This window comes from Anticarsia gemmatalis, chromosome 21, assembly GCF_050436995.1.
Source record: "Anticarsia gemmatalis isolate Benzon Research Colony breed Stoneville strain chromosome 21, ilAntGemm2 primary, whole genome shotgun sequence".
NCBI lineage: Eukaryota > Metazoa > Arthropoda > Insecta > Lepidoptera > Erebidae > Anticarsia > Anticarsia gemmatalis.
Window position 1 is genome coordinate 2,548,126 of NC_134765.1, and position 27,935 is coordinate 2,576,060.

General features: G+C 35.1%; 2 protein-coding genes across 5 annotated transcripts; one reads left to right on the top strand and one right to left on the bottom strand.

Moving 5' to 3' along the window:
- Nucleotides 1-1,344: 1,344 nt before the first annotated feature.
- Nucleotides 1,345-8,428, bottom strand: LOC142982217 (golgin subfamily A member 5-like). 2 transcript variants are annotated; one of them, XM_076128617.1, is made up of 9 exons: nucleotides 8,313-8,428; nucleotides 7,765-8,208; nucleotides 7,152-7,313; nucleotides 6,547-6,760; nucleotides 5,732-6,007; nucleotides 5,099-5,291; nucleotides 4,574-4,855; nucleotides 3,868-4,053; nucleotides 1,345-2,272 (listed from the first exon to the last, which is right to left on the bottom strand). In XM_076128617.1, exons 2-9 carry the CDS (start codon nucleotides 8,186-8,188, stop codon nucleotides 2,192-2,194), a joined length of 1,818 nt encoding a protein of 605 aa, XP_075984732.1. In that variant the 5' UTR covers nucleotides 8,189-8,208; nucleotides 8,313-8,428; the 3' UTR covers nucleotides 1,345-2,191. The 2 variants fall into 2 exon arrangements, with proteins under 2 accessions (XP_075984732.1, XP_075984731.1); XM_076128616.1 differs by having other exon boundaries at nucleotides 7,131-7,313.
- A 278-nt stretch (nucleotides 8,429-8,706) lies between these two features.
- Rlip (Ral interacting protein) lies at nucleotides 8,707-27,900 on the top strand. 3 transcript variants are annotated; one of them, XM_076128309.1, is made up of 10 exons: nucleotides 8,707-8,933; nucleotides 9,516-9,654; nucleotides 10,679-10,892; nucleotides 12,447-12,663; nucleotides 18,486-18,595; nucleotides 21,186-21,337; nucleotides 21,787-21,967; nucleotides 22,493-22,617; nucleotides 23,336-23,519; nucleotides 25,043-27,900. In XM_076128309.1, exons 1-10 carry the CDS (start codon nucleotides 8,849-8,851, stop codon nucleotides 25,703-25,705), a joined length of 2,070 nt encoding a protein of 689 aa, XP_075984424.1. In that variant the 5' UTR covers nucleotides 8,707-8,848; the 3' UTR covers nucleotides 25,706-27,900. The 3 variants fall into 3 exon arrangements, with proteins under 3 accessions (XP_075984424.1, XP_075984425.1, XP_075984427.1); XM_076128310.1 differs by having other exon boundaries at nucleotides 10,682-10,892; XM_076128312.1 differs by lacking the exons at nucleotides 8,707-8,933; nucleotides 9,516-9,654; nucleotides 10,679-10,892 and adding an exon at nucleotides 11,876-12,020.
- The last annotated feature ends 35 nt before the right edge of the window (nucleotides 27,901-27,935 follow it).

Sequence of the window (27,935 nt, forward strand, 5' to 3'; positions counted from 1 at the left end):
TGTCGATTTCCCATAATATATTCTCGGGAGTAAGTAATTTTACACTTTGTCTGTGGTTCTAAGATAAATACCTCTCCGCTTCATGAACAAGTACCTAATACACGTAGGTACCTACACTACCTACTTTGAATTAACTTGTTATGTTTTTGAAGCTTTCGTAGGAATACGTTTTACTTAGGTACATATAAGTACATATGTTTTTTAATAAAATGTATTCGTAATCTGAATAAAAAATAATACAATTCAATCAAAATTTCTCCTCCAATTTCCTGTTCCCAATTATGTTTTTGGAAAGTATCACGTCTTGTTTTGATACTGTTATCTGCAATTCCGCAAATTAAGCTTAACTCACAATAACAAACACGTATTTTAATCGATATCGAAATAAATTTTAATGAATTAAAGTACCTAGGTAACATAATTATAGTAGTTTTATAATATCGATGTTTCCAAATTTTAGAATACTTAATGGAGTCGACAACGGTGTTATGCAAGTCAGCATTATATATTTTAGAAAAAACTACGCAAAACGCATCGGAAAACCCAGTTTACTTTCCTGTTGATATAAAACTAATTTATACGAAAGTTCTTCAAACAGTATGAGTCAAACAACTGCGGGCTTTTGCCAGTCGACAGATAGTCTGACTGACGATTTATATTGATTTATTTATTAAAACTAACTTTGCTTGCAAAGGTACTCAGAAATACAAAACCTTTCTTATACCTATGTGTATTTAAAGTCATATCGAGTTTCAATGGGAGGTTAAAAACTTAAGAACACCGCTTGCAACAATCTTACGGACTTCTCATTTCACACATCACGTCGATTTTTTGTTTTTGTCACCCTGTTTATGCTCTTAATTTCCCCAGTGACATTTTGGGAAAGCTCCCGAACTTTGTTCAATGCGCCCAACACGTAAAATCATATGTGACCTCATTGAATTGTGGTTATTCCAATGTTCGCATTTTATAGCGTGGTTAAAGCCATAAAAATAAGTATCAAAGTAAATGCTTTTGTCAGGTAGACAAACACCATGACATGCATACAAAATGTAAGTTTGTCACCATGTTTTGAAACGATTAAAAAAAGGTTTTTCAAAGCCTTTGATTCATCATGCCTTTCATCTCGTAATAATATGTCCTTCTCTCTTCTATGATGTTTAGCAGTTAGTAAAAACGAAGTGGATATACCTATTCTATATTTTGATTTGGATTTTACTTTGCTTTTTCTGTCATTTTTATTTTTCCTACAGCTCCCGTCCTTTTTACTTATTTACTAATATTTACACACGTAAGTTAAGATGTCACCCGTACCTTGTTCGTATTTTTAAATAAAAAACAAAATTCAATAGATAGGTATATTTTATAAACATTATATTCTGCCCATATTCCCTTTCAAACAAATAATCTCAAAATAAATCAACTATGACGTAAAACAAATTACAAAACTCACGAAAAATAAAGAACAATATTAAAAAAGGTACATTATTATGGCCAATGTGTTAAAGAACCGGCGAGATTCGACAGTTATTTACATTTATACACTTAAATTTTACATTATTAGTAGCACCACAAAACTTACTAAAGTGAAAATAAATAATACAATACTAATTTGATTACTAAAATAAAAATACATTTGCGTCAACTAAGCTTCTACTACTAAAATCATAGAAACTTCGACATTTTAAATCACTAGTTAAATTTATAATTTATTAGAAGTTGTGCTTGTATTGCTAATGGTCCTGCTCCACATTTTAAAGTGCATATTAAACGGTAATAATATCACTATAGCGTACACTTTAACGTAACCAAGCACGCATGTGAAGTAATAGCGCGATTCTCTACCACTATCGACATCTAGTATCAACGAATGTTTGATCAGCGCCTCTAGCGGGTGTCGTAGAAACTAATTTTTAGATTCATTTCAAATGTCAAATAGATACTCTATAGTCTGTATCGACTGTAGAAAATCGCGCCATAGGAGCGTAGCTTAGACCACTGCGTAATCTTTGCCTCACCACTCATTACAATTTCATTGTTTCGTTCATTAAATTTCAATCAACACTGGTATTTCTTTCAAAACTTGTTTATTGCTTCAAACGAATCCCACCTCAATTTAACTTAACTACATATTATTATTAGAATATAATGCTAATGGAATAATATATACAATCGCGTTTATATCTTAGTTTCATGATTTTAGAGGCCTCGTGACGTAATCTTCAGGCGTGCTTGTGAATAGTACCATTATAACCCAAAAGTGTAGACATATCTGAAACAATAACATGATTAATTTCAAACATATTTATAACGTTAGTTGTTATTCATACAAGTTAATACAACTATGTCTCAAACGGTTAATATGTGGCTCTATACCACATAATAACGAAACATCTATTTACAACAAGGTTTTTTTTAAGTTCTGCACTTAGAATATCTCTTGTGTTGCGGGTCTTTTAAAAACATACAAACAACGGACATAAAGTACAACCAGGCGTGAAACAACTTTTTATGGACTGAACAAAAAAATGTTCCGTGTGGGAATCGAACCCACGACCCCCTGACGCAATGGTAGTGGTGTAGTGTCTTTTAACACTGCGCCACGGATTTTGAGCTGGTAAATGGTTTATTCTGGAAGGTATTAGCAGAGATGTTAATACATTTGTTTCAGGGCAAATCTCTATAATTCTGAGCTCGGCAACATATGCCAACAGACATTTGAAAACTGCATATTATTTTGCTCAACTTGCGAATCAGACCTAAGACGTTACGGTTATAACATTGCTCTAACCACAACACTGGCTGAACAAAAAGCGTAACAAAATATATTCCTAATGTTTTGAGGCTATCAATCTTCATCAAAATAAAATTTAATGCTCCAGCCAAAGTCATACAGATCTCAATGACAAAAAACACACAAAACAGTATAATATTTCGGCGAACGCATAAAAGCGTCCAAACAGGAAAGATTCCAAGTATAATGAAGCATGTAAATAGACACTTGCTGACCTTTGAATAACAAATATAAAATGATAATATCGTTTTTCTGCCAAAATATACTGCATCGTAAAAGTTTGCACGTTTGCAAGAACAATGTTGACAAAAAACACTTTTATGGGCAAGCTAAATGTCATTAAACCAATAACTTAGTTAAGAAAAGCTTAAGAACATAAATCTAGAAGTTAGACTCAGTTTAATCCGGGATAGACTATTAAGGATGGACTTATTAAGGCCAACTGCGAATGGGGCAGAGGCACAAAAATACATTTTAATTGATAAAGAACTTATACTATTTTTTCATCATCCAAAGGATCAACTGTTTAGACTGAACTAAGGAGATTCACGAGAATAATTCTACACAAATGCAAGGCCAAGAGAATAATATAATACCTTACATTTATGTACATTGTCTTGCTCCGGCTACAATGTGTGTATGGGGGAGTCATCAAACATTAAGTGTGTTTCAAAATATATGGTCGGGGAAAAGTCTTTTCGCATTATAGTATGTAAGAATTCGGCGATGCGGATTCGTAACGCAGAAAGTTGAGTTATGAATAGCTGCGCTGCGAATTCGTGCGGTAAGTGGCTCCCTAGTGACCATTCCTTTAACGACCATCTATCGTACAGGACGTACCTTGAAAACTAGGCCGTGTACAGGTGCAAGATGTGAAAGGTGACATGAATCTTACAAAGAAGTGCGAACTTTTGTTATTGCTTAAGAGAGCCAGGGAAAAGAAACAATTACTATGCAAATCAATTCGTAAGTCCTTGCGATGCGTAGTGCGAGCTCGCAGATTTTAGCGTTGCGACGTCGCACCGCAGTTTTGTGCACAAGCCCCTATATGTGTTTTCATGTATTCTACTCACCATATAAAGTATAATGAAGAGCCTCATGATGGGGTACCGCTTGGTCAAGACGCCGACGCGCAGCGACAGCGCGGACAGCGAGTGCGGCGCGGGCCGCGCGCGCTGCCGGCACTCGCCCTCCGCCAGCTGCACCACGGCGTGGCTGTAGCCCGCGCGGACCGACGTTATCTCTGCCTTGTATTTAGACTAGAAATAAAGAATATGTAAAAGACTGACGTTTGAAGATGTGAAATTTTGAAAGTATTTCGTAAGGTATAAGATATAATTTACAACGAGTACTCCATAAGCTCGTTGGTAGAACACAGGGGATCAGTCAATGAGTACTTAAAAAATGAGTACTTAAAAATCTTAAAATACTGCTTATTGTAATACTACTAATTGCTTTTTCGACGTATTCATCCTTCTTTTTCTTGCTATTTTATATCATGTTAAACAACGACGATCTCAAATGAGTAAGCAAAATCTTAAGTTTATACTATACGAACACGTGCGTATACGTATACGCACACCTAGAGCGTAAAGCCAATAGTTGGCTTTATAAAGTCAATAGCCTTATCGCACATAAAACAAAAATGCGTTTGAAAAAGCGTGGAAATATCGTCTGCGTGATCCTGGACGCTTCTGAGAAGGCACGATGGAATGTCTTTATTAAATCACCTATTGTTATCTACATCTTACTAAAAACTAGTCATTTACATAACGTTACCTCTAATTTCTCCAACTGTATCCTCAAAATATTATTATCAGCCAGCAATTTATCGATTTTAGATTGTCTTTGCACGAGTGTCTGCGTGAGGTAATGTATCTTGTTATTCTCTATGGAGTCCTGCATGACGTCATAGTCGGCTACGTTGAGCGCACTCGTGTCTGTGGTGCGGACGGTGGAGGACGTGTCGCGGAGACGGTTTAGTTCATGGTCTTTGTCTCGTAGTGCTGTTCGTAGACTCGCTATGGTCTGGCCTGTTTCTATTTGGAGGGTTTTTAGATCCTGCAATCAGAAAAAGTTGTTTAGGTATTGACTCTTTACAATCCTATTATCATGATATTATTATTTTATACGCGAGAAATCAGGTACCAAAATGCTTCAACAATTTCGTAATATTTTACAAATCAATGTTTTAGGACACATACACATTGCCATCTACTGAGCAGTTTATCAAACATAACCACCACGCGCTCGGCGGCAGTGTGGCGAGTCTCCACCTGCTAAAGCTACACTTGATCTCGTTACCTTAGCGACAGTAGCCCACTGCACATCGGCCCTGTTCCTGGCGGCGCGCTCCTCCTTGAGCGCGTCCCGCAGCGCGGCCACCACGCGTTCGGCGGCCGTGTGGCGCGCCTCTACCTGCTGTAGGTATATCTTCATCTCGTCACATTCACTGCGGACTGTGCTCACCGCCTCAGAAAGATCGTCTCGCTCCTCCCTATAAATATTTCGCAACTATTTAAAACAAGGAAATTTAGAAAATTACTTCTTAGAGTCTGTAGTCTGTAAGTAGAAACACGCCAATGCATGCGCACTTAAAAACAAGTTCACATCATCGGTACAGGACGTTCGGTTCGGCAATATTATCGAAACGGCAATTTATCGAACTACAAAACCGACTTGACTCATTTGTTAGGCTTGTTCTGATCGGGTTCACCTACACATATTCGGGTTGGCCACACAGCTAAGCCGATTAATGCCGATTAAAACCTCACTTGACTATTTAACATGCGTTTTCGTGCACGCACTTTACGTGCACATACTTTGAAATTTTATTTCGTAAACAACAAACATTAGGAAGTTAAGATGACTACATAGATCTGATCATATAACATCATTATTCGATATAATAATAATATGTTAACCAATGAAACTTACTTCAAAATTTCAATTTGCTGCATCAACTCTTTTGTATCGGCGGTAAAATCAATGCCTACTTGCATTTTTTTAATCTCAGTGTCTTTAGCATGAAGCATATTCTTCACTCTCAATTTATAAGCCTCCCAATCTCTTTCCAAACGTCTGCATTCTTCCGTGGACCTCTCCAAATTACTTTGTAAATCACTTATCGTAGATTGTGCGTGTCTTAAATCGTTTTCTATTTTTATTTGTGCTGCATCCCTTGCGCTTGCTTTTTCGTATAGTTCTTTACACCTAAAATCATTAAATTTGCAATATTATAATACATCATAAACACAGGTAAAGCATCGTTTAACAATCTGTGTATAATTTTGTTTTAAGTCGTATTGAATTATATCAGTTTAATTTAAACATAACAAGGTGACTCAACTATTTTACAACTGCAAGCTATAAACAATGTTCTAATGGTATTTTTATGTTTTCTGCGCTATGTTTATGGCGGTTTAAATACCTGCTTACTACGTTAAACGATTACGGAACAATTTAAACTAGCAATCAATACCAAAATTTAAGAAATGAACATCTACAATGTAAGAAAGAGAGAATTTTAGCATTAAAACACTATGATGGCCAGTGAAACCTGGTTATATTTTTCTTCAAAGCCTCGCTCGCCGAGGGGGGCGTTTACCAACCTAACAATGCGTAGAAATGGGTTGAATACATAAATAGATACTACATAGTCCATATATTACATTAGTTAATTTGGGATTTCCAAAAAACATTAATCCCTTTCATCTGAAAACTGCAAAAAATTACAATAAATAACAACATACTTGTCTTCCAAATCTCTGTTCCTATTCCTCAATATATCCAGTTCATTCTGTAAGCTTTTGTTCTGTGCCTTGTACGTCGGCACCTCAGAATTGACCAGGTCTTGCAGTTTCATCTTGAGCTGGTCTATCTGTGTTGCCAGGGTACTTTTTTCTATATTCGTTCTTTGGTTCAGCAGCTCTGTTGTGTCCAGCTTTATCTGAGTTCTCACTGCCTCTGCAAGAGAATAAATATTTTGTTAGCTGTGTCAAAGGAAAAATTAAACCAGACCTTTTTTTATCTGAAAGGACTATTAAAAAATGTAAAAACCATACTGTATTGTTATTGCATGCAATTATCACCTGAACAAGCAATTAATTTCTACACTATTCTACTAATTAAACAATAATTTCAGCAGAGTATTCCTAAAACCTTATGATGGTTTAGGGTTATGGTTTTTTTATGCTACACAGCTAAGTTATTTTTATATAATAAAAGCTGACTAAAGATTTCATAAAATTTGACTGTTATACATTCAACTTGTCTAAAAGTAACATTAAAAAACTACCGTAAACGCAAAGCACCAATACTAAAGAACATGATCTACCTTCACTATCTACATCATTACCGTCCTCAGTCTTGCGCAGTCTGTCCAACAACTCGGCAACTTCCCTGTTCATTACGTTCAGTTCATTCTTCAACATAGCATTTTCTACCTCCAAATTTTGTAATTTATACATCCAATCATCTTCAAAGCTTAGTAACTCCAGGTCCGATGGCAAGCTACATCCTGTAAGCATGAAACACACAAATATTATACATGCAAAAGTCTGTTTGTCAGTTTCTCTTTCACAGCTAAATTGCTTGAGCTTGCTGAGTTGCAGAGTATAAGTAAACAAAAAAAAAACAATTTTATACCTGTTATACCCAAAGAGGTAGGCAGAAGTTTATTAAAAATGCATGGTACAAACTATGTTCATACATGCTACAAATAATTGGCTTCGTTATTGCTTTAATGAACTCATTGGATATTTGAGATTCAATAATTAGATTAGATAATATTTTCAATGTCAATTAATATGTTGTGTTAATATATTACAATCAATTTCATAAAAAAGCACACATATATTATGATTTAAAAAGAAGACAAACATGAAAGTTGAAAGTTACAGGCTACTATTATTTATTCTAATTTAAGGATTTATGGTGTGCAGAACAGGACAGGTCAAGTGAATACTTACTCCTTTGTTTCAAACCAATGTGTTCTGCTGACACATCGCTGTCTTTTACATCACCAACTAGAGTTTTAGGACAATGATTCAAATTGTGAATTGGACTAGGCTTCCTGGTGGGAGACTTTCTAGACCTTACAGTTTTATTCTCTGAGCCATCTTTGATGTGAGGACGAGACTGATTGGACATAGGCGAAGATTTCTGACAAGGTGGAATCTTTTCAGGCGAAACGGGAGCAGATTTTCGAGAGTTACGCGGTATTGGCCGCTTTTTTGGCCCCCAAACCATCTCAGTTCGTGGACCGACGTTCAATTCATTTTTGTCAATTTTTTTCTTCGACACATTATGGTTTCGTAATGCGGCGCCGGTCTGCTCATCCAGGTTGTTCAGGAGGCTTTCTGCCTTCCCAGCGAGGTCCGCGAACCATGACATTTAAACTTTTTATTTTGAGTCTAAAAACAGAAGTACGCAATGCATCAGAAAATTACTTTTCGCTTTAACATTAATACAAGTAATTAATGACAGTGGAAAAATGGAATATACACATTGCACCTACCGGTCATCAAGGTAATTGGAGGCCAAGAAATGTATTTCCACAATTTATTTTTAATAAAATCAAAACATCGTCACGACACGTAAACATCGGCTATGTCAAACTAATGTCAAATTTTGTAGCAAATAGAGATGTCCGAAAAAAGGTTTAATGATAATCGATTTATACGAAGTAAAGACATCTCTAAAACCGTAAAAATGATATCAAAATCCCGATCCTCTCGCAGATTTTCCATTATTATCATCTGCTGAAGCTTATTACTTTTTTAATAACGCGAAATTTTCTTTTTGTTATTCCTCTAAACGTTATTGCTGCTTAGGTCATTAAACTCATATTGGACCTTTCGTTATGCTGATAAATTATTCTCATCTCTAATATTTTTATTGAAGCTGTCAATGTCAAAAAACGCCATTGTGTGGCAATTTTTTATCAATTTGTTTATAATCTGCAAATGTGACGAAATTGCGTCTTGTTTTGCCGAAAAGGCAATTTCCTCGTTATAAAATACTTCACTTTACTGCTCTAGCACTTAAATTATCATGGATTTTGAAAGTCCAGACGTAGAGAAAGATTTTCCAGGCCTCTATGCGTCTGAAAGCGGTAGGAAAAGTAACGAAAGCGACTGTAAGTATTATGTACTCTATAGATTAACGACAAACACATTATTGTCTTTAATGTTCTTACATTGTTTAATTAAAATTGCTTTTCGCTACGTAAAACGGGTACATTTCTTAGAAAACATTGATTCATCATACCACTTACTCATAGTGAAGCCTATAATTAGCGAAATAGCCATACTTATGTATAACACGCAAATTAAGTATCAGTTAACTATCAAAATGATGTGCCATGGAACTTTAGATATATTATTATGCAAATTACATTTTGATAAGAATATTTCAGTATCAGTAAAAGTGTATACTTTAGTCATTAAAGTAACTAACCCCATTGACCTGTGAAATATAGGAAGAACCCTTCCCTAAAAACAATATCCTATTTTTCTATGTTCACTGTATGTTGTATGTTAAAGACTGCCCTGCAAAACAATGAAAAGACACATACATACATATCTACATAGATCTTATTTTCCTTTTAGGGGTAGGCAAAGACAAACAATCTATTCCTACAAGGCTAGGTTTTAGTTGAAGATTCTTCTTTAAAATAATTAAATAAAGTAAGGAGTACATAATTATCTGTTTCATGCAGTTAGTGATGGAGCAGAGCATGAGAAGCCAAGCAAAAAGGATTTGCTTGGCCGCCGTAAGGAGAAGAAAGAATCTAAGAAAGACAGAGGCTATGCTGCTCTAGAAGGAGAGAGCTCACCAGAAGAGGACACTGATACTAAGTCTGTATTTATTTACTGCCTTGGTTTAAATAACTTTCTTGTAGTTTCAGAATCAGAATCTTGGGTCTGCATTAGAATTGACTTACTTTAGCTTATTTTTCTAATAAGTGAATTAAAATCGTGAGGTACATTGTTGTTGAAGAATCTGAAGTCTTAAGTTTACCGTTAACCGATTCATTGCCACCTTCATTTTCGTGAACAATTCAGCCAGGCCCCATTCATTGGTCGGTGGCTCACCATTTGAGCCATCGGCCTCCCTGAAGGATGACTCAACTGATGAGTCATTGGCTCCTTGTAATGATTTAATGCTTTTCGCCATCATTCGAGCCAGTCTGACAACCAGAAACGTGTTACTGTGTTCTCCTATTCGAATTTGTGGATAATAAAAGTTAATATGGCGTTTCAAGGTAGTATTTGTTGGTTTTAATGAAATATTGCAGAGGTAGTAAACATTTTAGTAGTATTCAATCATTATTTATTATTGTAATATTATTTGTAGATAATCAGGACTACGACGATTTTACTGAATGTAGCCAGGCAATGTTTACTGATTTCCATGATCAACAAATTGAAGATAAAGAAAATCAAGGTTTTCCAAGCTGTAGTCAATCGATTTTACAAAAAAGTGTACAAGATGTTTTGCGGCAGTTATACAAAAGGTTTATGACACCTGACTAATAAAAATATTCTCTAAATTGAAGGGCCATGTCTGATATTCACGGAAATGTTTAATGAGATCTGAAAAATGGTAGTTTAAGTGTTTTTTTTTTTTTAATATCCGTTTTTATACAATTTTGGTTTGACTCAACAATTGAGCCATCGGCCTTCCTAAAGGTTTTTTAATGACTCAACTGTTGAGTCATTGGCCATGAATCGGTTAAAAGAATGTGAAAAATATTAACATTAATTAATATTCTTGTAATTGCAGTCATATCTTAGATAAAGATCATATAAGAATTATAGGTTTTATATATTCGAAGCTTCAAAACTTCTTACTATTATTCTAATAAGCAAATTTTGACAGAAGTCCCTCAAAATCAAAGAAGACCAAGTCCTTCAAATTCCCAACAAAGAGTAAGGAGAAGCGTGAGAAATCTCGCGACAAGGAGAAGGTTCTAGAAGATGCTATCAAACAAAAGGAATTGACTGAAAAGGAAAAGAAGAAGGAAAAAGAACGAGAGAAGGAAAAGAAGGAGAAGGAGAAACGTGAGAAATTGAAAGAAAAAGAAAAAGTTAAAGTAAGTAAGCTATTTTTATACTAATATTTTATTTTCTGTTACATCCATTTACATTAAATATGGGCTTAAATACAATGTTCATACTATTTTCTTCTGTAACAAGTTGCTCTTTGTTAGTTAGGTAAAAATATAGCAGTGTTAGGCATTTATTTATTTTTAATATTTACTACATCTGTCTCTCTCATAATAAAATTGACTTGTACATTATTTGTTTTTAACACAACACATAATGTATATCAATCATGTTTCTCTGAGAGTACAGTGGGTGATTGTGATTACATGATTACCTATGTATAGCATTCACGGTTAATTTAATCACTACATAAGTCTCATTGTATTTTATTCTGAATTACTACTGATTGCATCCTTTCACACACTAGTCCATACATTATTATATGTATCATAGTTTAAATACAAGAAATAATCTCTGTAAATTTCAAAGTTATAATATACAAGTTAAAATTTCAGTTGTATGTTTGTAAACACATGACATAATATTTGTTGTTTTAATTGTGAACTTGACACTGACACACTTTAGTGTGTAAATATTTTATTGATGAAATAATAAAATGATACCATTTTATTAAGGCCCGAAAGCGTTCTGTCATTTAGTAATACCGCTCAAAACTTATAAGAATATAAAACAACGTCGACATCAATAAAAACAAACATATCGTGAACGAAACTTTCCTTTTTATCTTGTCGAGATGACCAACATTAAGATATTGCACGACCTTGCAATCGAAATTATCTGTAAAATAATTCTTACTACGTCGCAATAAGGACATAATGGAAAAGCATGAATCACGTCTATTGTCACAGCAACCTTGCAGAATGTTGTTCAAATAACATCGCAATTTAAAAAACGAATCGATCTTTTTATGCAATTATTTGCCGCGCATTTCTCATTTCTTTTTTTTATGAAGTGATCCATGTAGACAGGTTGTGTGTGTAATATTTTGTCTATGTCAGGTTCAATTTTCCCGGTTCAGCAGTTGATACGTTTTGCATAATTTCGCTGTTCAGTAGGTGTGCGGCCTTGGATAAACAGAGTCGAGAACGGTCATGGTTTATTCAGTTGGGTCTTGAGTCCGCGTCATGCATCACCTACGCAACGTTTTCGCTAAGGTGGCTAACTTTTTACGTACTTTTAAAATTTTATTTCGAACAAAATATTTTCTATATTATTATTGATGAAATCGACGTTCTAAAAATTTATTCGCTGGAAATTGGTGTTGTGTGAAATAAAATCGGTCACGATCGTTGTTGAAAGTTTGTGTCTAAAGTGTTTTGTGCATCATTTATTAAGTTTTACGGATAAATGGCTGGTTGAAGTCATAACTATTTTATTTACATTGCCAGTAACTAGGTTTACAATCAATGTTTCACAATAAATGTTATTTTTATATACACATTCTCCATTATTGACAGCGCGTTTGTTTATTTTTGTTTTCTTACGGATATTACCTACATATACCTACCTACTATAACAAACGTCACTTTAACTAATTTAAAAGTGTGTGCCTTTTACTAATAGCAAAATTAACTATACAGGAAAAAGAAGAGAAAGCAAAATTCAAACTCGAATCGAAAGAAAAATTAAAAGATGAGAAGAAAGAAAAAACAAAAGACAAAGAGAAAGAAAAGGTGAAAGAAAAAGAAAAGGAAAAAGTGAAAGAAAAGGATAAGGACAAGAAGGATAAGAAATTAACAAAAGTGCCCTCCACTGTTACTTCTGGGATACCTTTCGAAGAAATATTTACTTTGGGAGGTGAGTGTTTTAAAATTCATATTTATTGATTTTGTGTATAACTATTTTTGTTCGTAGTATTTATATGTGGAAGCGACTATATGACACATAATTTGAGTGATAGATTATTTTTCGGGGAAAGGTATCATTATGCCCATCCCCTACTACTATTAGGCTACATAAAAAGCTTTCGTGGCTAAAGTTTTTATATTCCCAAATACTATCAATGGCCTACCCAGGTCAGGTTCATATTTCTGTATTGTTGCATTTCCATATTCATTCAAAGATGAAAGAATGTCAATATTTATGTGGTCAGCAGATGCAATAGTTCGTGGTTAAGACACAGGTGATCTAGAATATGTACCTCATTATGTACAAGGATAAGATGTGGCCAGACATGATATGAATAAAAAGCTAATGTTAGCAATGAGTAGCATTTATAAACTAGCTTTTGCTCGCGACAACGTCCACGTGAAAAGATTTACCGGGATTAAAGAATGCCTATAATAATATGTGCTTCCAGGTTATAAACTATCTGTGTACCTATCAAAATCGGTTCAGTAATTTCGCGAATCAGTAACAAACATACAAAGGATGTATTTATGTTTCACAAACGTAAAGTATTTGTAGGACTGGCCATTGTAACTTCTAATTAAATTGTGTGGTATTTTAATTCTTCATAGGTATGTGCTAAGTGGTTAACCAAATGCTCAATTCGTACTTGTAATTTATAAACTCGAGTACAGTTGATTCTATGTAAATGATTATAAAAACAAGAATTTTGTTTGATTATATCATAAACGGCTTATCATATTGATATGAAACCTATGAGATTAGATAGCCTAGATTCCTGCGAAGCGCAATAAGTGTTTTAGGGGAGCGAAGTGATTAGATTCCATTGTTTTTATTAAGGACCCAATTTTTCATCCGAAAAAATTATACTAGGAGAATAATTTTGTTGTTTTTGACAACGTTTAAAATACATTATATCTTAAAAGATAATTTCTGGAAATTTCCTCAAATAATGTTTTAGAAAAAAAATAATGAACGATGGAAAAACTCGCTTTAAAACTAAAATCTCGAAATAGGCCGTACGCTTCTGATGTCATACAAAAGTCATCGTGACATAATGTAATGTGCCTGTAGAATAAAAAAGAAATAGATTAGATAAATCTACATTATGCCAGTGAGTAGGTACCCAATATCTTCGATAACTTGCATTTAATTATCAAAGGCAAATAATTAGAAAATAAAAAAATATCATTTATAGAACAAAAAATGTAATATTGCAAGATATAAAATAAGTTTTTTTTTATAACGCTATTAAAAAATACGACATTATCTGCGTAAATAAGGCATGCTACGTAAAGATAAGGCGACTATAAACAAATATTCTTCACTGCCATTGTTATTTAGTACTTTACACTACAGAATAACACACCTGTTTTGTTAAATTAAAAATTATTGTGTCAAAAATGAACCCATTTCTTCGTGGTTTCTCAATTGACAGTAAGTTTTTAATACATACGTAATATTACGCCTTTTTCTCTTAGGGGTAGGCAGAGACCAAACAACCCCACTTGGTACGGTCCTTACAAACTCCCCTTGCCTCATTCACATCCATACATCTTGTCATACAGGACCGTCGGTTACGATAAAGTTTTAATATTATTTAAATATTCATTTATCTCGTTGTGACACGAAAGTGTCGTCTCTCGCTAATTGCAAAACTAAAGTTTTGTTTCATCACGTATTTAGAAAGGTTATTAAGAAATAGTTCTTTTAAGTTATCTATCGCGAGGATATTCTTACGCTCTGTGTAAGAATATCCTCGCTATATATATATTTGTTACTAGTCTACCACGCTTGCCATGTTTATTATTAAAAAAAAATCCTTTGTTTGATTCGGAGTCTTCAACTACACAACATTTTAATGTTAAGTTTCATCAAAAGCGGTTTTGCGGTTTAACGTTGCAAGCGTAATAGGCAGACTGACAGACAGAATATTAGATTGCATTTTAATTATACTCGCAATTGTTGTGCTGCAAGTTTCTCCTGGTTCAGGTTTCACCTGTAGAGCCATCCTAATGAATGGGGTTCTCATGCACAGGAAGTAAACATAAATCTGACGGATAAATACACAAATAAGTGCGCTCAAACAAACAAAAGTTATCCCCGGCTTTATTAAAATAGTGAAGACTAATTAGTGCGCTGGGTTATATTCTCGAAATGGACTACGACCTAGTTCTGTTATTATAGGAAACGTATTTTGGGAATAGAACAGATCGATTGACATGACTACCTGTGCCTAGAGACTGGCCCATTTTATACCAGCGACATATCTAACTACTATAGAAGGCTGTTTTAAAGATCTTCTTCTTCTAAAGTTATTGAACTTTGTTGTTCGAATGTTCAGTAATAGTAAGGTAAACCTCATCATGTATTGTCCCACGGCGCAAAAAGAAGGGGGTGTTATAACTTTGACCTGTCTATGTTCCTTTGCCGTCCTAACTCCTAAATTAAGGGACTGATTTTGATGCCATCTTTTTGTCTCAAAGCGGACGTGATCAAAGAGGTCTTAAGCTGAAATTTTTGATGGTCTGTTTAGGCATTTTATTAAAAAAGTCTTAATGAAATTAAGACCGAACGGCTCAGCTGATGTACGCTAGAAAGAGATAGATGCGTAATACTTAAGTAATCTGCACTTGTTATTTCGAAACACAAACATGTCTTATAATTACCATAGTAATTGATCCCGGTGTGGGCGATGGCCCTGCCCTCAGTACTTAGGGTCACTGGTCCAATTTACGCACAGAATCAATATTAGCATGGCTCACAAATATTTGTTCTAAGACTGTTTACTAACCTTCATTACTGAGCCCCTGAAATGTAATTAATGTCACTCTACATTTTAATTAACCTAGTGGTTTTATAAATACTGTTGTTTAAAAATACATCTAAAAAACTAGGGAGAGAGCGAGCATTTTGAATTATGGAAACCGTTGTCTCCGAAACTACTGAACATATTCAAAATCTTCTGAAAGACGTATTATTGAAATAGGCTGCACCGTGTGTATAATGTACCTACCTAATAAACCTATTATAAACTAGCTAAAGATTTACTGGGTGAAGACGGGGTGGGCTGCTAGGTATATACATAAAATTGAGTTTATTTATGTAGAGACCAAACAACGTCACTTGTTCGATCCTTGCATACTTTTATTTCATTCACATGAATACTTTAGTTTGAAGAAATGTCCTTTGTTGTCTGCATATGAAGGTATAGGTATGAATATCGGACGGCATAAGTTATTGTATTCAAACAATATGAAACTCTACATAAACCTCACTTGTACAATAGAAACCAGGAATCTTTGGAATTTACCCGGTATATTCTTTATTCAACGTAAGGTTAGAGTTCAACGTAGTGTCAAAGTTGTTTAGGCTGCCCGAAGCCCTTCGAAGTGTTTCCCGAAGTTCGGAGATGCTCACCTCATATACCACTAAGGGGCCATCTATCTATGGAATGTCCGCGCTGAAGGGTTTTTCTACCGTTCGAAAAGCGTAGCAGTGAGCAACTCAGCCCAATACGGAATTTAGGAATTAAAAGAAATGTCAACAAGTACTATTCATATCATTATAACAGACGTCTACATCTTTCGGGATGATAAAAATAGTATAAACACAGGTGCTTAAACATCTCTTTTTTAGGTTAAATACTTTCCAAAGCAGGTGATCTATCTTTAGCCGTAATTGGCAGTCGCTCGTATCAACAGTGACCTATTTGTTGATAATCATCCATAATGTCATTCCTGTTTTTGTTCTTTGCTATTTATACCATGCATTACTCTATCCCAGCTGTACATTATCGGTTGTATGACAAGCTTTTTCGAGTAGTCCACCTTGCACAGAAGTCAAATAATTGACAGTTATCTTGGGTAGTTATGTTTCACGAAGATTCTTTTTTTTTATTGTCTCATAGCTAATCTTATTATAAGCCTGTGTCGTCCCACTGCAAAAGTCGTCCCACGGGCAAAGGCTTCCCCCATAGGCTTCCTCTGTAGCCTATCTTCAATCTTGTGGCCCACGATACTAACGCGTCTTTATATCTATTGAAATGTTGCAATTTACTTTTCATCGCTTCACTTTTCGTAGCAAGTGTAAAGCCGCAAGCTAACTATACACAAAAGATGACCGAAAGTTAGCTAATGACCTCGGTTAAGTCTAGCTATTTTATTTGCCTCCTACCACCTGTCGCCCAGACACCTAAGCAATTATCCAGCCCTTCATACAAAATACAAACGTACAAACATAAACAAACATCGCGTGTTCACTCCACGTCGTCGTTTAGATTGATGTGTAATGACATTAGTTTTATATGTGTGAGTGTGGCTCGTGTATGTAATTGTACTTGCGCGTATATTAGGGCTGTAGTGTACATGATACTTTTATGACTATGTTTTTCGACGACTATTTGGGAGTGTGGTATGGAAATTGAAAGTTTTGGCTGCTGTATTGATGTTTTAGGGCATCATAGTAGAGTATGGATTCTGTACGAAACATATAACTATGGAACCTATGTATCCAACGTATAGAGACCGGGGTTAATGCTTAAGATGCACAATAAATAAAATCCAAGTAATTTTTCTACACAGTAGCAATCAGAACCAATCAAAATTCGGATCTAATGTGCAACTTTTTACCTAATCGCCGATCGTCGATGTTAAAAGGTCGTATATGCTACCCCTTTACTATAGTGTCACAGCCATCAAACTTTACAGTCAATCGTTAATAAATCGGTCGTGGCGGAAAATTTAATGAATATGCTAATGTTGTCATAAAAATTAAAATGTGTGCTAAGTTAACTAGATACAAACGAGCGAAGTTTGCTCGCCGTCAGCTTGTTTCTCTTGTGTTGGTTTTGCAGAAAACCAACTTTTACTTGGCTTTTCGGGCTGTTTTTAATACAAACTACGCCTACGTATGTTCTAAAAATACAGTTAATAATTAAAAAGCTGCGATTTAATCAAATTACTCTCGTTTACATTCATAAATTACGCTGTTTACGTCGATTTAACTGCACTACGTATTCATTTGATGAGATCAATTTTACCAACCTATCTGTCTTTAATTGCATACCATACATACATATCTAAGTTTCTTAGCGTAATTTTATTAAAGGACGAAAGTGTACTCTGAAGAGGGGAGCATGTTTCTTCTTATGAACATTCTGCATTTCCAAGTCTGTAGTTCTCTCAACAGACTTATGAAAATTATGAGCACTAAAATAAGTTTCTAAAGTAAAGTTTGTATACCTGCGGGTCTATATTAAAATTTTTCACTAAACTTCTTTGAATAATGGTGGGTGTATACTGGCTTTCCCATATACTACAAGAGTCGTGCTTGTACTTTCGAACGGTCACAGTCATGGTTCAATCTGTCACAGGGTCACTTGCTACCTAGATTGGGCGTGTTCATGGCGTCAAAAGAAACGCGAGAAATCACGTACTTACTCTACTTTCGTCTAACTAGTTTTTTTACTGAATATTTTGACTTTTGAATACCATCTTAAACAAAATGATTGAAGAAAAAATTTCGTTGAGATTATTTGTTATTAAACTTATTGTTGTTACTTGTTATGTCTTCGTCGTCTGTGCAAAGGATTTTGTATTTTAGTCTTTTATTTTTGTTGTATCAGCTGTATTATTGATTATTTAAATCGACTTAAGCTCATGAGATATATTTAAAAAAAAAGATCGTCTTTTGCGCACGTGCACGCGTGTTTAGTACAACATGATGTTTTTTTTGGTAACGATTAAAAATCTATTGTTTACCTATTTCAGTGGCACTCCCAATATTCGGCGTGCCGCTCCAGCAGTCAGTGGAGCGCTCCAGATGTCACGACGACACCGGCCTTCCTCTAGTCGTGAGAGACAGCATCGACTACTTGCAAGTGAGTACAATACAATAAAATACTTGCTTCTTTTTAACATCGCAGTTTAGAGAAAGAATGACATCAAATTGAACCAACAGCGAGTCGCTTATGCCTTTATACTCTTAAGATGCGATATGAACGAATAAAACATTTAAGAATCTTTTGGAGAAACACTTGTCTCAGTAGTTTGGGTGGTTCTGTACACAGAGCGAACATAGTTTGTCCTGTATATTCGCAGAACTACAAATATATTTTGGATCTGGTGGTTTTCCCAAAAGGCAGTGTTGCCTAAAGTCTTCGCGAAACTAGATTAACTCTAAATGCGAACGTTGTCTCCAAGTAATTAACATTGCGAGATCAATTCTCATTATCATATCAAATTATATTTTTTGTCTGGAGATAATAAATTATGGTACATTATTCTTCTCCCCGTCAAAAGAAAACTAGATGAAATGTATAGATAATTGTGTTTTGTAGTTTACTGTTGAAGTATTCTAAATGTTAATACACTACTATGTGCAATATAACTACTTATTATACTTAGTACCTAAATATTGATATAATTACATACTTGAGCAGTTATAATTTATCCGGTGTCGGAATAAAACAGCGGAACGCTTTAATTCGTGCCTATATTGAAATCTACATGAAATAAAGGCCAGAGGAAGATTATTTGCATATATTAATAATAATGTTAGCTTTCGCCAATGATACTAATTAATATACTGTACATATATCGATGTCAAAAGACTTAGGCAACTACAACATTTTTTTTTACTAAAGTATTTTTTTTTTTGGGAAAAATTACTTTATTGTCTACATAAAAAGATTTACAATATTATTATACGTATAGATTTATAACTGGGATTAAACAAAAATTTTACATAAATTTATTATGGAATACCTGGCCAGTGTGGTGGACTCAAAGCCTACAACCTTCCCTCGCTCGGGACGAGACCCTAACCCAGAAGTGGGGCAATAAGGATTAAAAAAAAGAAAACAGTCAATACAATGCGTTGATCCATAATTTTCAGTAAAAAATACACTAACCATAAGGTTATCCACTGATTACTTTAAACGCTGGTTGGATTACCTTTTGGGTACTTAAGAAACCGTTGAATTTAAGTTACCTATTCTTAAAACCACTTTTTCCCTGTAAATTAAGCAGGAAGGAAAACATATAACAAACGAAAAAGTTACCCAATATGTTTCCTGATTTACCGCAAAACAATTTTTTTAAACCTTTCGTCAAATATGTTCCATGTTGGCATATACTGCGTTATGCCTTCATATGTGACACGTCGGTAGTATATGCGATTTTGCCTCCGTATCCCGAAATGGGTCAAAAAGGTTTTCTGACAAAAATGAAAATTAAATTCTCAGTGATTGAAACATTTTTGGACCTATTACGAAATTCTGATTGGTGCAGACAAAATAAAAACCATATCAAATTGTCTCATAAACCTGTCTGGGTGGTCCAAGCAATGAAGGAGGTTATATTTTCTTAAATATTACGTCATAAATAGGTGTAGTGCAAGCGTATACATTTATATTATAAAGAATAGCATATTTATGATAATTAACATGTCCACAACACATAATAATTGTCATAGATCTGAATATTGTCGCTGCGACTTTAAGATCTCTTATGTATCACTTTTGTACAATTCCGTTCTATTCTGATTCTTTATCGTATGCATAATGCAATGTTAATCGTAAATCGTATTACCAAAAATCTAAGTCTTGAGTATATTTCATGTGATTTTTAGAGCTGAGCGGTTAAAAATCGTCATATAGTCGTAAAAGTGATTTTTACACTTAAATTTTTGATGTCAATCAACTATCACTATATGGTAAACATAGTGATAACCTAGGTTTTAAAGAACTAAGTAACGGTTTTTTTTTAGTAAAATATTTCTGATAATCAATTATTATCAGAAATATTCGCCTTCGCCGTTCGCCTATTTATAGAGAGACGAGAGCAAAGATTGGTCATCATTTGTCTATCAGACTATTTGTACATAGGTGAAAGCCTTCAATAAAATGTGCCGAGTAATGTTCATGTCATGTGTAGTTACAATTAACCCATTAACAAATCACTATGCACCTCATACGGAAATAAAATGTATGACACAGATATATGAAATTACATAATTCTTTTTGCTTCGTTGTTTATCTCATGACTTTAAAAAGAAAGATATACTAAAGGAAATTATTTATTTCAAAAGAGTATTGATCAATGAAAAGTAAAAAACTATATATTTTGCGTCTAAACGGTAAATAATGTGTGATGGTTTTCTTTATAAAGCACAAGGCACAGGCTGCTGAGATATATAAAAATATAGTAGTGATATGTAGCAGCTGAATACTAGTATTTTACATGGAGCGATTATACCACGATATTATTTTCTTCTTCTTTCAAAATGACAGCCGGGGACTACAATTTATCGTGCCATCCGTAACAGGTATGGTTTGGTCACCCATTCACATTCTCACCCCCACAGCCTCGGCAAACGTAGCTTAACCTCAGAGATCGATCCGCGAGGCTATTGTTAACTAAGCCAACACTATTCGTATAATCTAACATAACTATTTTATTTCCCCACAGGCGCACGGTATAAAATCGACATTGATCTATCGCTCAGAGCCGGACAAGATAAAACTGCAGCAGTTGAAGAAACTGTTCACTGACAGAGGACCCACGTTCCCGTACCACTGGGACGTGCCTGTCGCTTGTGCTATGCTTAAAGGATTTATTAGGTAAGGAGATAAGACTACATTATAATACATTATGTAGACTAATCAGAATCATTGTTTTCATCCCATACGCATAAAGCTGCTGCTGGGTTGGTTTTTTTTAACTTGTCACACACACAATATTTATTTTTCAATTCACCCCTATCAATCGTCATACTCATTACTCGGCTCAAAACATGACTCTTTAACCATATACACCATACATGTGGTGTGTGCATATAATAAGGCACTGTTTGCAAAATGTGATACGATTCACTAAAAACAGTTGACATACGTGCTGCTTATTATATAAAATGCAAATTATTTCTATTCGCTGTGAGAGCCTTAGATACTTATTTAAACAATGATTAGTTCAGTCGAACTTTAAAACTGCGGGTTCAGAAATAATATGTACTCCTCAAGACCACTATTTTGACTACTATATTTTCTTATGTTTCTTATCTAATTTCCAGCGAACTGCCGGACTCTATCCTCACACAAGAGTTGCACGGTCAGTTCGAGCAGTCCACGGCGATCGCGGAGCCACAGCGGGAGACCACCATGCTGGCTCTCATTGCGAAACTACCGCCACCCAACTACAGCCTGCTGGGGTGGCTCATGAGACACTTTGAGTGCGTTGTAGCTAATGAACAGGTGAATAAACACTTAGTACATACTTAAGTATGTACCTTAAATATGGACCAGCTTCTTTGTACATGGAAAAGTTTTGAAAAACCTATCAGACATTTAAAATGGCGGCTAATGTTGCAAAACAATTGTTAAAGTCCCATATGATTCAGATGAGGTGTAGATTTAAAATGTTTTTTTTTTGTGAATAAATTGTTAGGTACAGCCTAAAGCTTGCAATAGCACCAGATAGATGGCGTAACTAGGCCGCTCACCGGTAACCGATTTGCGGGCTAAGCAACGCTTAGCACGGTTATTCCTTAGATGGGTGACCGAATATTGGTACTTGTACTGAGAGTCTCCGTGCTTCGAAGGGCACGTTAAAACTCGATCCCGGATGTTGTCAACACAGAACAATTTTGACACTAGGTTGGCCACTGACCATAGATAAATAAATAATAATACTATACTATGACGGAGAAAGCTATGTCTAAAACTATTTTCTAAAATGCTTCCAGTTTACTCATACCCTATTTCATTATTATTTTGCAGGTGAATCACGCGAACATACAAACGATAGCGACTGCGATGGGTCCAGCGTTAAACATGTCATTGAATCTCCTCACCTATCTCATCGGCAAGGCTGAGAAATTGTTCCCTGATGTACAACTTACCAAGTAAGAACACATTGTTATCGTATTTCGTAGTAACATTTTCATCAGGCGCTTGAAGTAATTAATGAAATAGGCTGTCTTATTCAAACAAAAAACATGTTCTAAACGATACTGTAATTGTTTTTATACACACCTTAATAATTCAAACAGTACGGAATGTATAAATTCAACATTCTTTATGTATAAATGATTAAACAAAACTAATCAGAGTAACAATAACTTATTAAGAGTTGTCGGCAATATTTTCAATCAGGCAGTAAAATATGAAAAAGTAAATAAAAGAGTCAGGTTTTGTAACGTAGTTAGCGTTAAATATAATTAAATTACTGACGCTAGAATATACAAAAAAGAGCTTGAAATTCTGTCAATCTTCAGTATTTTGCCTTAAGGCCTATTAAGACGAAGAGAGTTTCTCGTCTCGAAGATACGATTATCGACGGAATATAAAACATTTTTTTTCGTCTAAACATTCGCTCTCCTCTCGTTGCTTTGGGCTACAATTGCCTTGCAATGGAATATTGTTATGTCCGTATAATCGTAGGCGAGATTTTAATTTTTGTCTGTATGTAAACATTTTGAGACGATTGTGTTATAGCGATTATTGCTTGTGATAGTACCGTATAGTTTCCTGCACGGAACCATACGAGTAACTCTCTCTGTCTAAATGGGCCTTTCATGTACCCTGTTCGTACCACTTCTAACAATAATTTGTTTATTCCAGATACGTGCCTCCCCTGGCGGCCCTCCCGGCGGACTTCCCCGAGTGCGCCGCGGCGCTCAGCGAGGAGCTGCGCAAGCAGGAGTCGCTGCTCAATCAGATCCACGCAGAGATGCACGCCGGGTTCATCACGCCGGCACGCGACCAGCAGCTCTGGGAGGCGCAGAGGATCGTCACGCAGCTTAAAGTGAGTATACTTACATCACGTCTGTTAGTTATCGTTCAGACATAACCGCACGGTAACAGCAACCTAGCGGCTAGGATACAGAATCGCGCTGCTCCCGCGCGTTTCTATTGCTTTTGAGTCTTTATCCTCTCACAAAATCGCATAATAACCGCCGGTATCTGAATAGCATCACAATTTTGCTGTTTCAAACAGCGCGATTCGTGAACGCGCGGTTCCCGCATGTCTGGTCTAGGGGCTGCTAGAAATGTTCAATAGCGTTTTGCCCGATCCGGGAATGGTAATCGAGCCTGTGTCATTATTCTGTTTATATTTCATACATTTATTACTCCTTTTGACCAGTTCCATTCAGTTAAAGTTAGAAATTGAATTAGATAAATCACAATAGTCCATTGTGTTGCATTGAATAACGACGAACGCTGAAATGTAGGTTGATACGCGGAAAATGCAAACTGATTACACTAAATGCCGAATCCCACCATTCCTGGATAAGTATCAAATAGCTAAGCAAGTGGAAAATTGACGAATCTTTATAGGCTATTCGATACTATCGGTGAGTAGGTATTAAATGGCCCTAAAACTCGAAATTAAAAATATTTTTAAACCCGCTTGAGGTAAACGTCATTTAAATTATTATACAGAATGAATAAATATTATTTAACTAAACCGTCAATAAATTCAAACGAAACTCACTAATTACTGCACAAAAGTAATTAACTCTCAGTACAGCCTCATTATGAAACGAATCATTTATCTATTGTATCGATGTCACGGGCTACGTAATAGAACAAACTCGTTTGAGCGAAAGTTTCACTTACCGTAATAAATTCATTATTAAAGCACCGCTTAATTGTTTCGAAATAACAGATTTTGGTGCTATGTGAAATAAGGAATGTATCGTTTTAGTTTGGTTATTCCTTGTATAGGCGCTTATAGCTTGCAGTCACCAGTCGGTAAAATATCAGTGGGTTAAGCAACTCGTGGTGCGGTAGTTCTATAGATGGGTGACTGATTAGCGGTACTGGAACTGAGCTTCTCTGTGCTTTGACGGGAACTTAAAAAGTTAGTCCCGGTTGTTATCAATTAAGATGAACTCTATGAACAGGAGTTAAGCCGTAACAAAGGCCTTTTATGCGGCTTGAAAAACTTTTTAACTAGATTGACCACTAACTACGATTATAATCGTTTAAGATGATTTTGGTATTCAAATTAAAAGTTTCTAGTTATTTTATTCCTTAGGATAATTTTGCAAGTAAATCTTGCATACTCTTATGATTCATTGAACAGCGTTTTTGAAACGAAAGTATTACATTTTATCACGATTGTTATTATCTATTCACGTCACTTATTATGCTGTGTAATGCTAATATAGATCTTAAGATATACCTACTGATATTTATGTCTGTTACGAATCAGTAGATCAAAACTCTTCATCTATTTCAAAACATAGATAAATATTCTCCTAAAACACCGCATTGTAAGTCTAAAAGACAACAAAAAATAACCATAACAAATTAATTTTACAGCGAAAACTGCGCTCCGTGCAGAAATCGGTGGAACCAAACTCGTTGCCGACGCCGCAAGTGTCGATAGACGAGAAACAAGAAGACGAACCGACGCGACGACTGTCTAACACACAGGTACAAACACAACCAGTACCTACCACACCACAGGATGAGATCAAAACACCAAACGAGCCTTTCGCAAGTCAAGAAGTAAAGGAATCCCCTAACGACCCAACCTTCGAAGCGGAATTCGAAGACAATTTCGACTTCAAACCAGAAAAAGAAACTCCCGAACAAGAACAGCCGACCACAGAACCGGTGAAAGAAAAACCTAAATTAACAGAAAAAGAATTAAAAGTATTAAGACTAGAGTTAGAAAATGCGGAATATTTACAGTTAAAATCTTTACTACAAGCGAAAATTAATTCGGAACAGTTCGAAATTGTGAAACTTAGGTCCGCGGTTGCTTTGAAAAATAAACAAGAATCTAGTAGTCAGAGTTCTAAAGATAGTAAGGAGACTAGTTCACAAGACGAACAAGAATTGAGGCAAAGATTGTTGAAAGAAAACGCTTTGTTAGAACAAAAAAGACTGAATTTAATCAATCAGATATTCCAAGAGAGAGTAGCGTGTATACAGTTGAAAATTGAACTCGCTATGAAGGAAATATTGTCGAAATCTTAAGAAACATAGGCAAATAATTTTGATGTGTAAGTATCGTTATAAATTGACTACTAGCGGGCGTATTGTGTATCTCAGTTGACAACTAGTGTACGTTAATTTGATAGCCATTATGAAGTACATTGCTGCGTTGATGTAAAGCAATAATCATCATCAATTGTACCCATTGCATCATTATCACTGCTGGATAAGGGTCTCCTACCGAAATGCCTTGAGTCCACCACGCTAGCTAAGTGCAGGTCGAAGACTTCGCATTCCTTTAAGCATTGAATGTATGTAATCAAAATGCTTTGATGAAAAAACAATTTACTCCATAATGGCTACCACATTCTCGTACAATAGTCAATTGAATGTGATACACAATACGCAAGCTGATTGCAGAAAGTAAATATCAATGGATTCCAGTTGCTACGAACAAAATTGCACTCTATAAGGTATTTACTTATGTATATAAACGTAGGTAGTAATGTGACATTACTGTGACTCTAGCTGTTTAGCTCGTAAACATAGTCTCAAATATTAGTATAAGATTATTTATGAATGTTTGATAAAGGTTGGAACATATTCAGAGTACTTGCGCATCCGTTACTAAAATTGAAATCCTCGTCGCGTCTGTCTGTCTGTTCGTGATTAACTCAAAATCTATTAAACTGATTTTCAACGGTTTTTAGCATTAGATAGAGCTATTCCCGAGTAAAGATTTACTGTATAATTTGTTACTCAAATTATGTTTGATCAGATTTAAGGGAGCTATAAAGTATATGACCGTTTATAATATCTACGAACTGTATAAAACCAATTCATTCATAATTTAATAGGGCATATTTGTTAAAATGTTATCAGTAGTGCGTACGTGATCTAAATATGTTTCAGACTTTATTTTATTGTGTTATTATTCGTTAAGCATATAAAATGTATGATATCAAAGATATTGTAAAGTTTATCGCATTATGCAATTTTATCTATCGTGACTGCAGTAGTATCACTAATATTGATCATGTTTAAAAATACGACAGTAGAAAACAGGCAATATAATAAACCTTTCTAACTAACTATCTCACTATTGGGCAAAGTTGTCACTGCGTCGGAATCAGAGCGTACGGTACAAACTGTAAGGATCAGTCACTTTGTATTAATTTCTATAACCAAAATGCCGATCTAGTGGACGCAGTACAATAGAAATAAATACAAAGCAACAAATCTTTACCGTAACCTGTCCTACCCGTAATCTGTCCGTAACCTCAGATTCCTTCGTAGTGGACGCGTAGCTCCATAGTCTGCTGCCAAAATGAGGGAGGGTGTATTTCAACATGCTATTACGAGTACCCTTTCGGTTTAAAGTACATCGGGCAGTTGAGGCATTAGGTTTTCAGTCAATCACGTTGACCAACTGCGGCTAGGGACTTGCCCTAAAGAACTTAAAGCAAAAAGTATGAACATTTATGACGTCATTGCACACTAATAACCAAACAATTTGCTTGTAACTAATAGTTCAATTTGTATCTGAACATTAATATGTCATTAATGATTCATTTAGATCTTAATGTGACTAGCCTAAAGCACGTGTTTAACATCAATTGTTATTAGTTACGGCCAAATCAGAAATGTCTATCCATTTTAAATGGCCATAATATAAGGAGGTATTTCTGTCGCTACTAATAGGATACTTAAGGCCGTTCGTACAAAGCTACACAAGCATCCGATACTTAATTATTTTATTCTTTAATCGACTATCGACATAAAATCCGTTAAGATTCGTACACGAGTTTCGTCGCCGACATTTATACCGCGTCCGGATGTGTATGGCAGTAGTCGCTTGAATACTAAAATCTTTGAGTATTAGAGACAATCGAGAGCATTGTTGAGAAGACTTGTGTAATAACGTCTTTGAGAATAATAAAGGTTCGTCCCGCGACTGGACTTGTATCGCGGTAGTAGTGAAGAGTAAAATTTTATTGTTGAGTATCAAAGACTTGCGTAGCCTTGAGTAAGAAGGGTCTAAGAGTTGCATAAAGTTGTGGGGTGTTTTTGTTTTAGGTTGATAGAGACGACACATGACTTATTGACTATGTACTGTCTTCTAGTTTATAAATGTGTTAACAAACGTTGTAATAATCTCTTGACATTGTGACTGTATTGAAACTCCTGTATTTATGGTTCTAACAATCTTATATCCGATTAAAAATGTGGTAAAGCTATATTTTCCTTTCATTTACAAACAATTAAATTAACT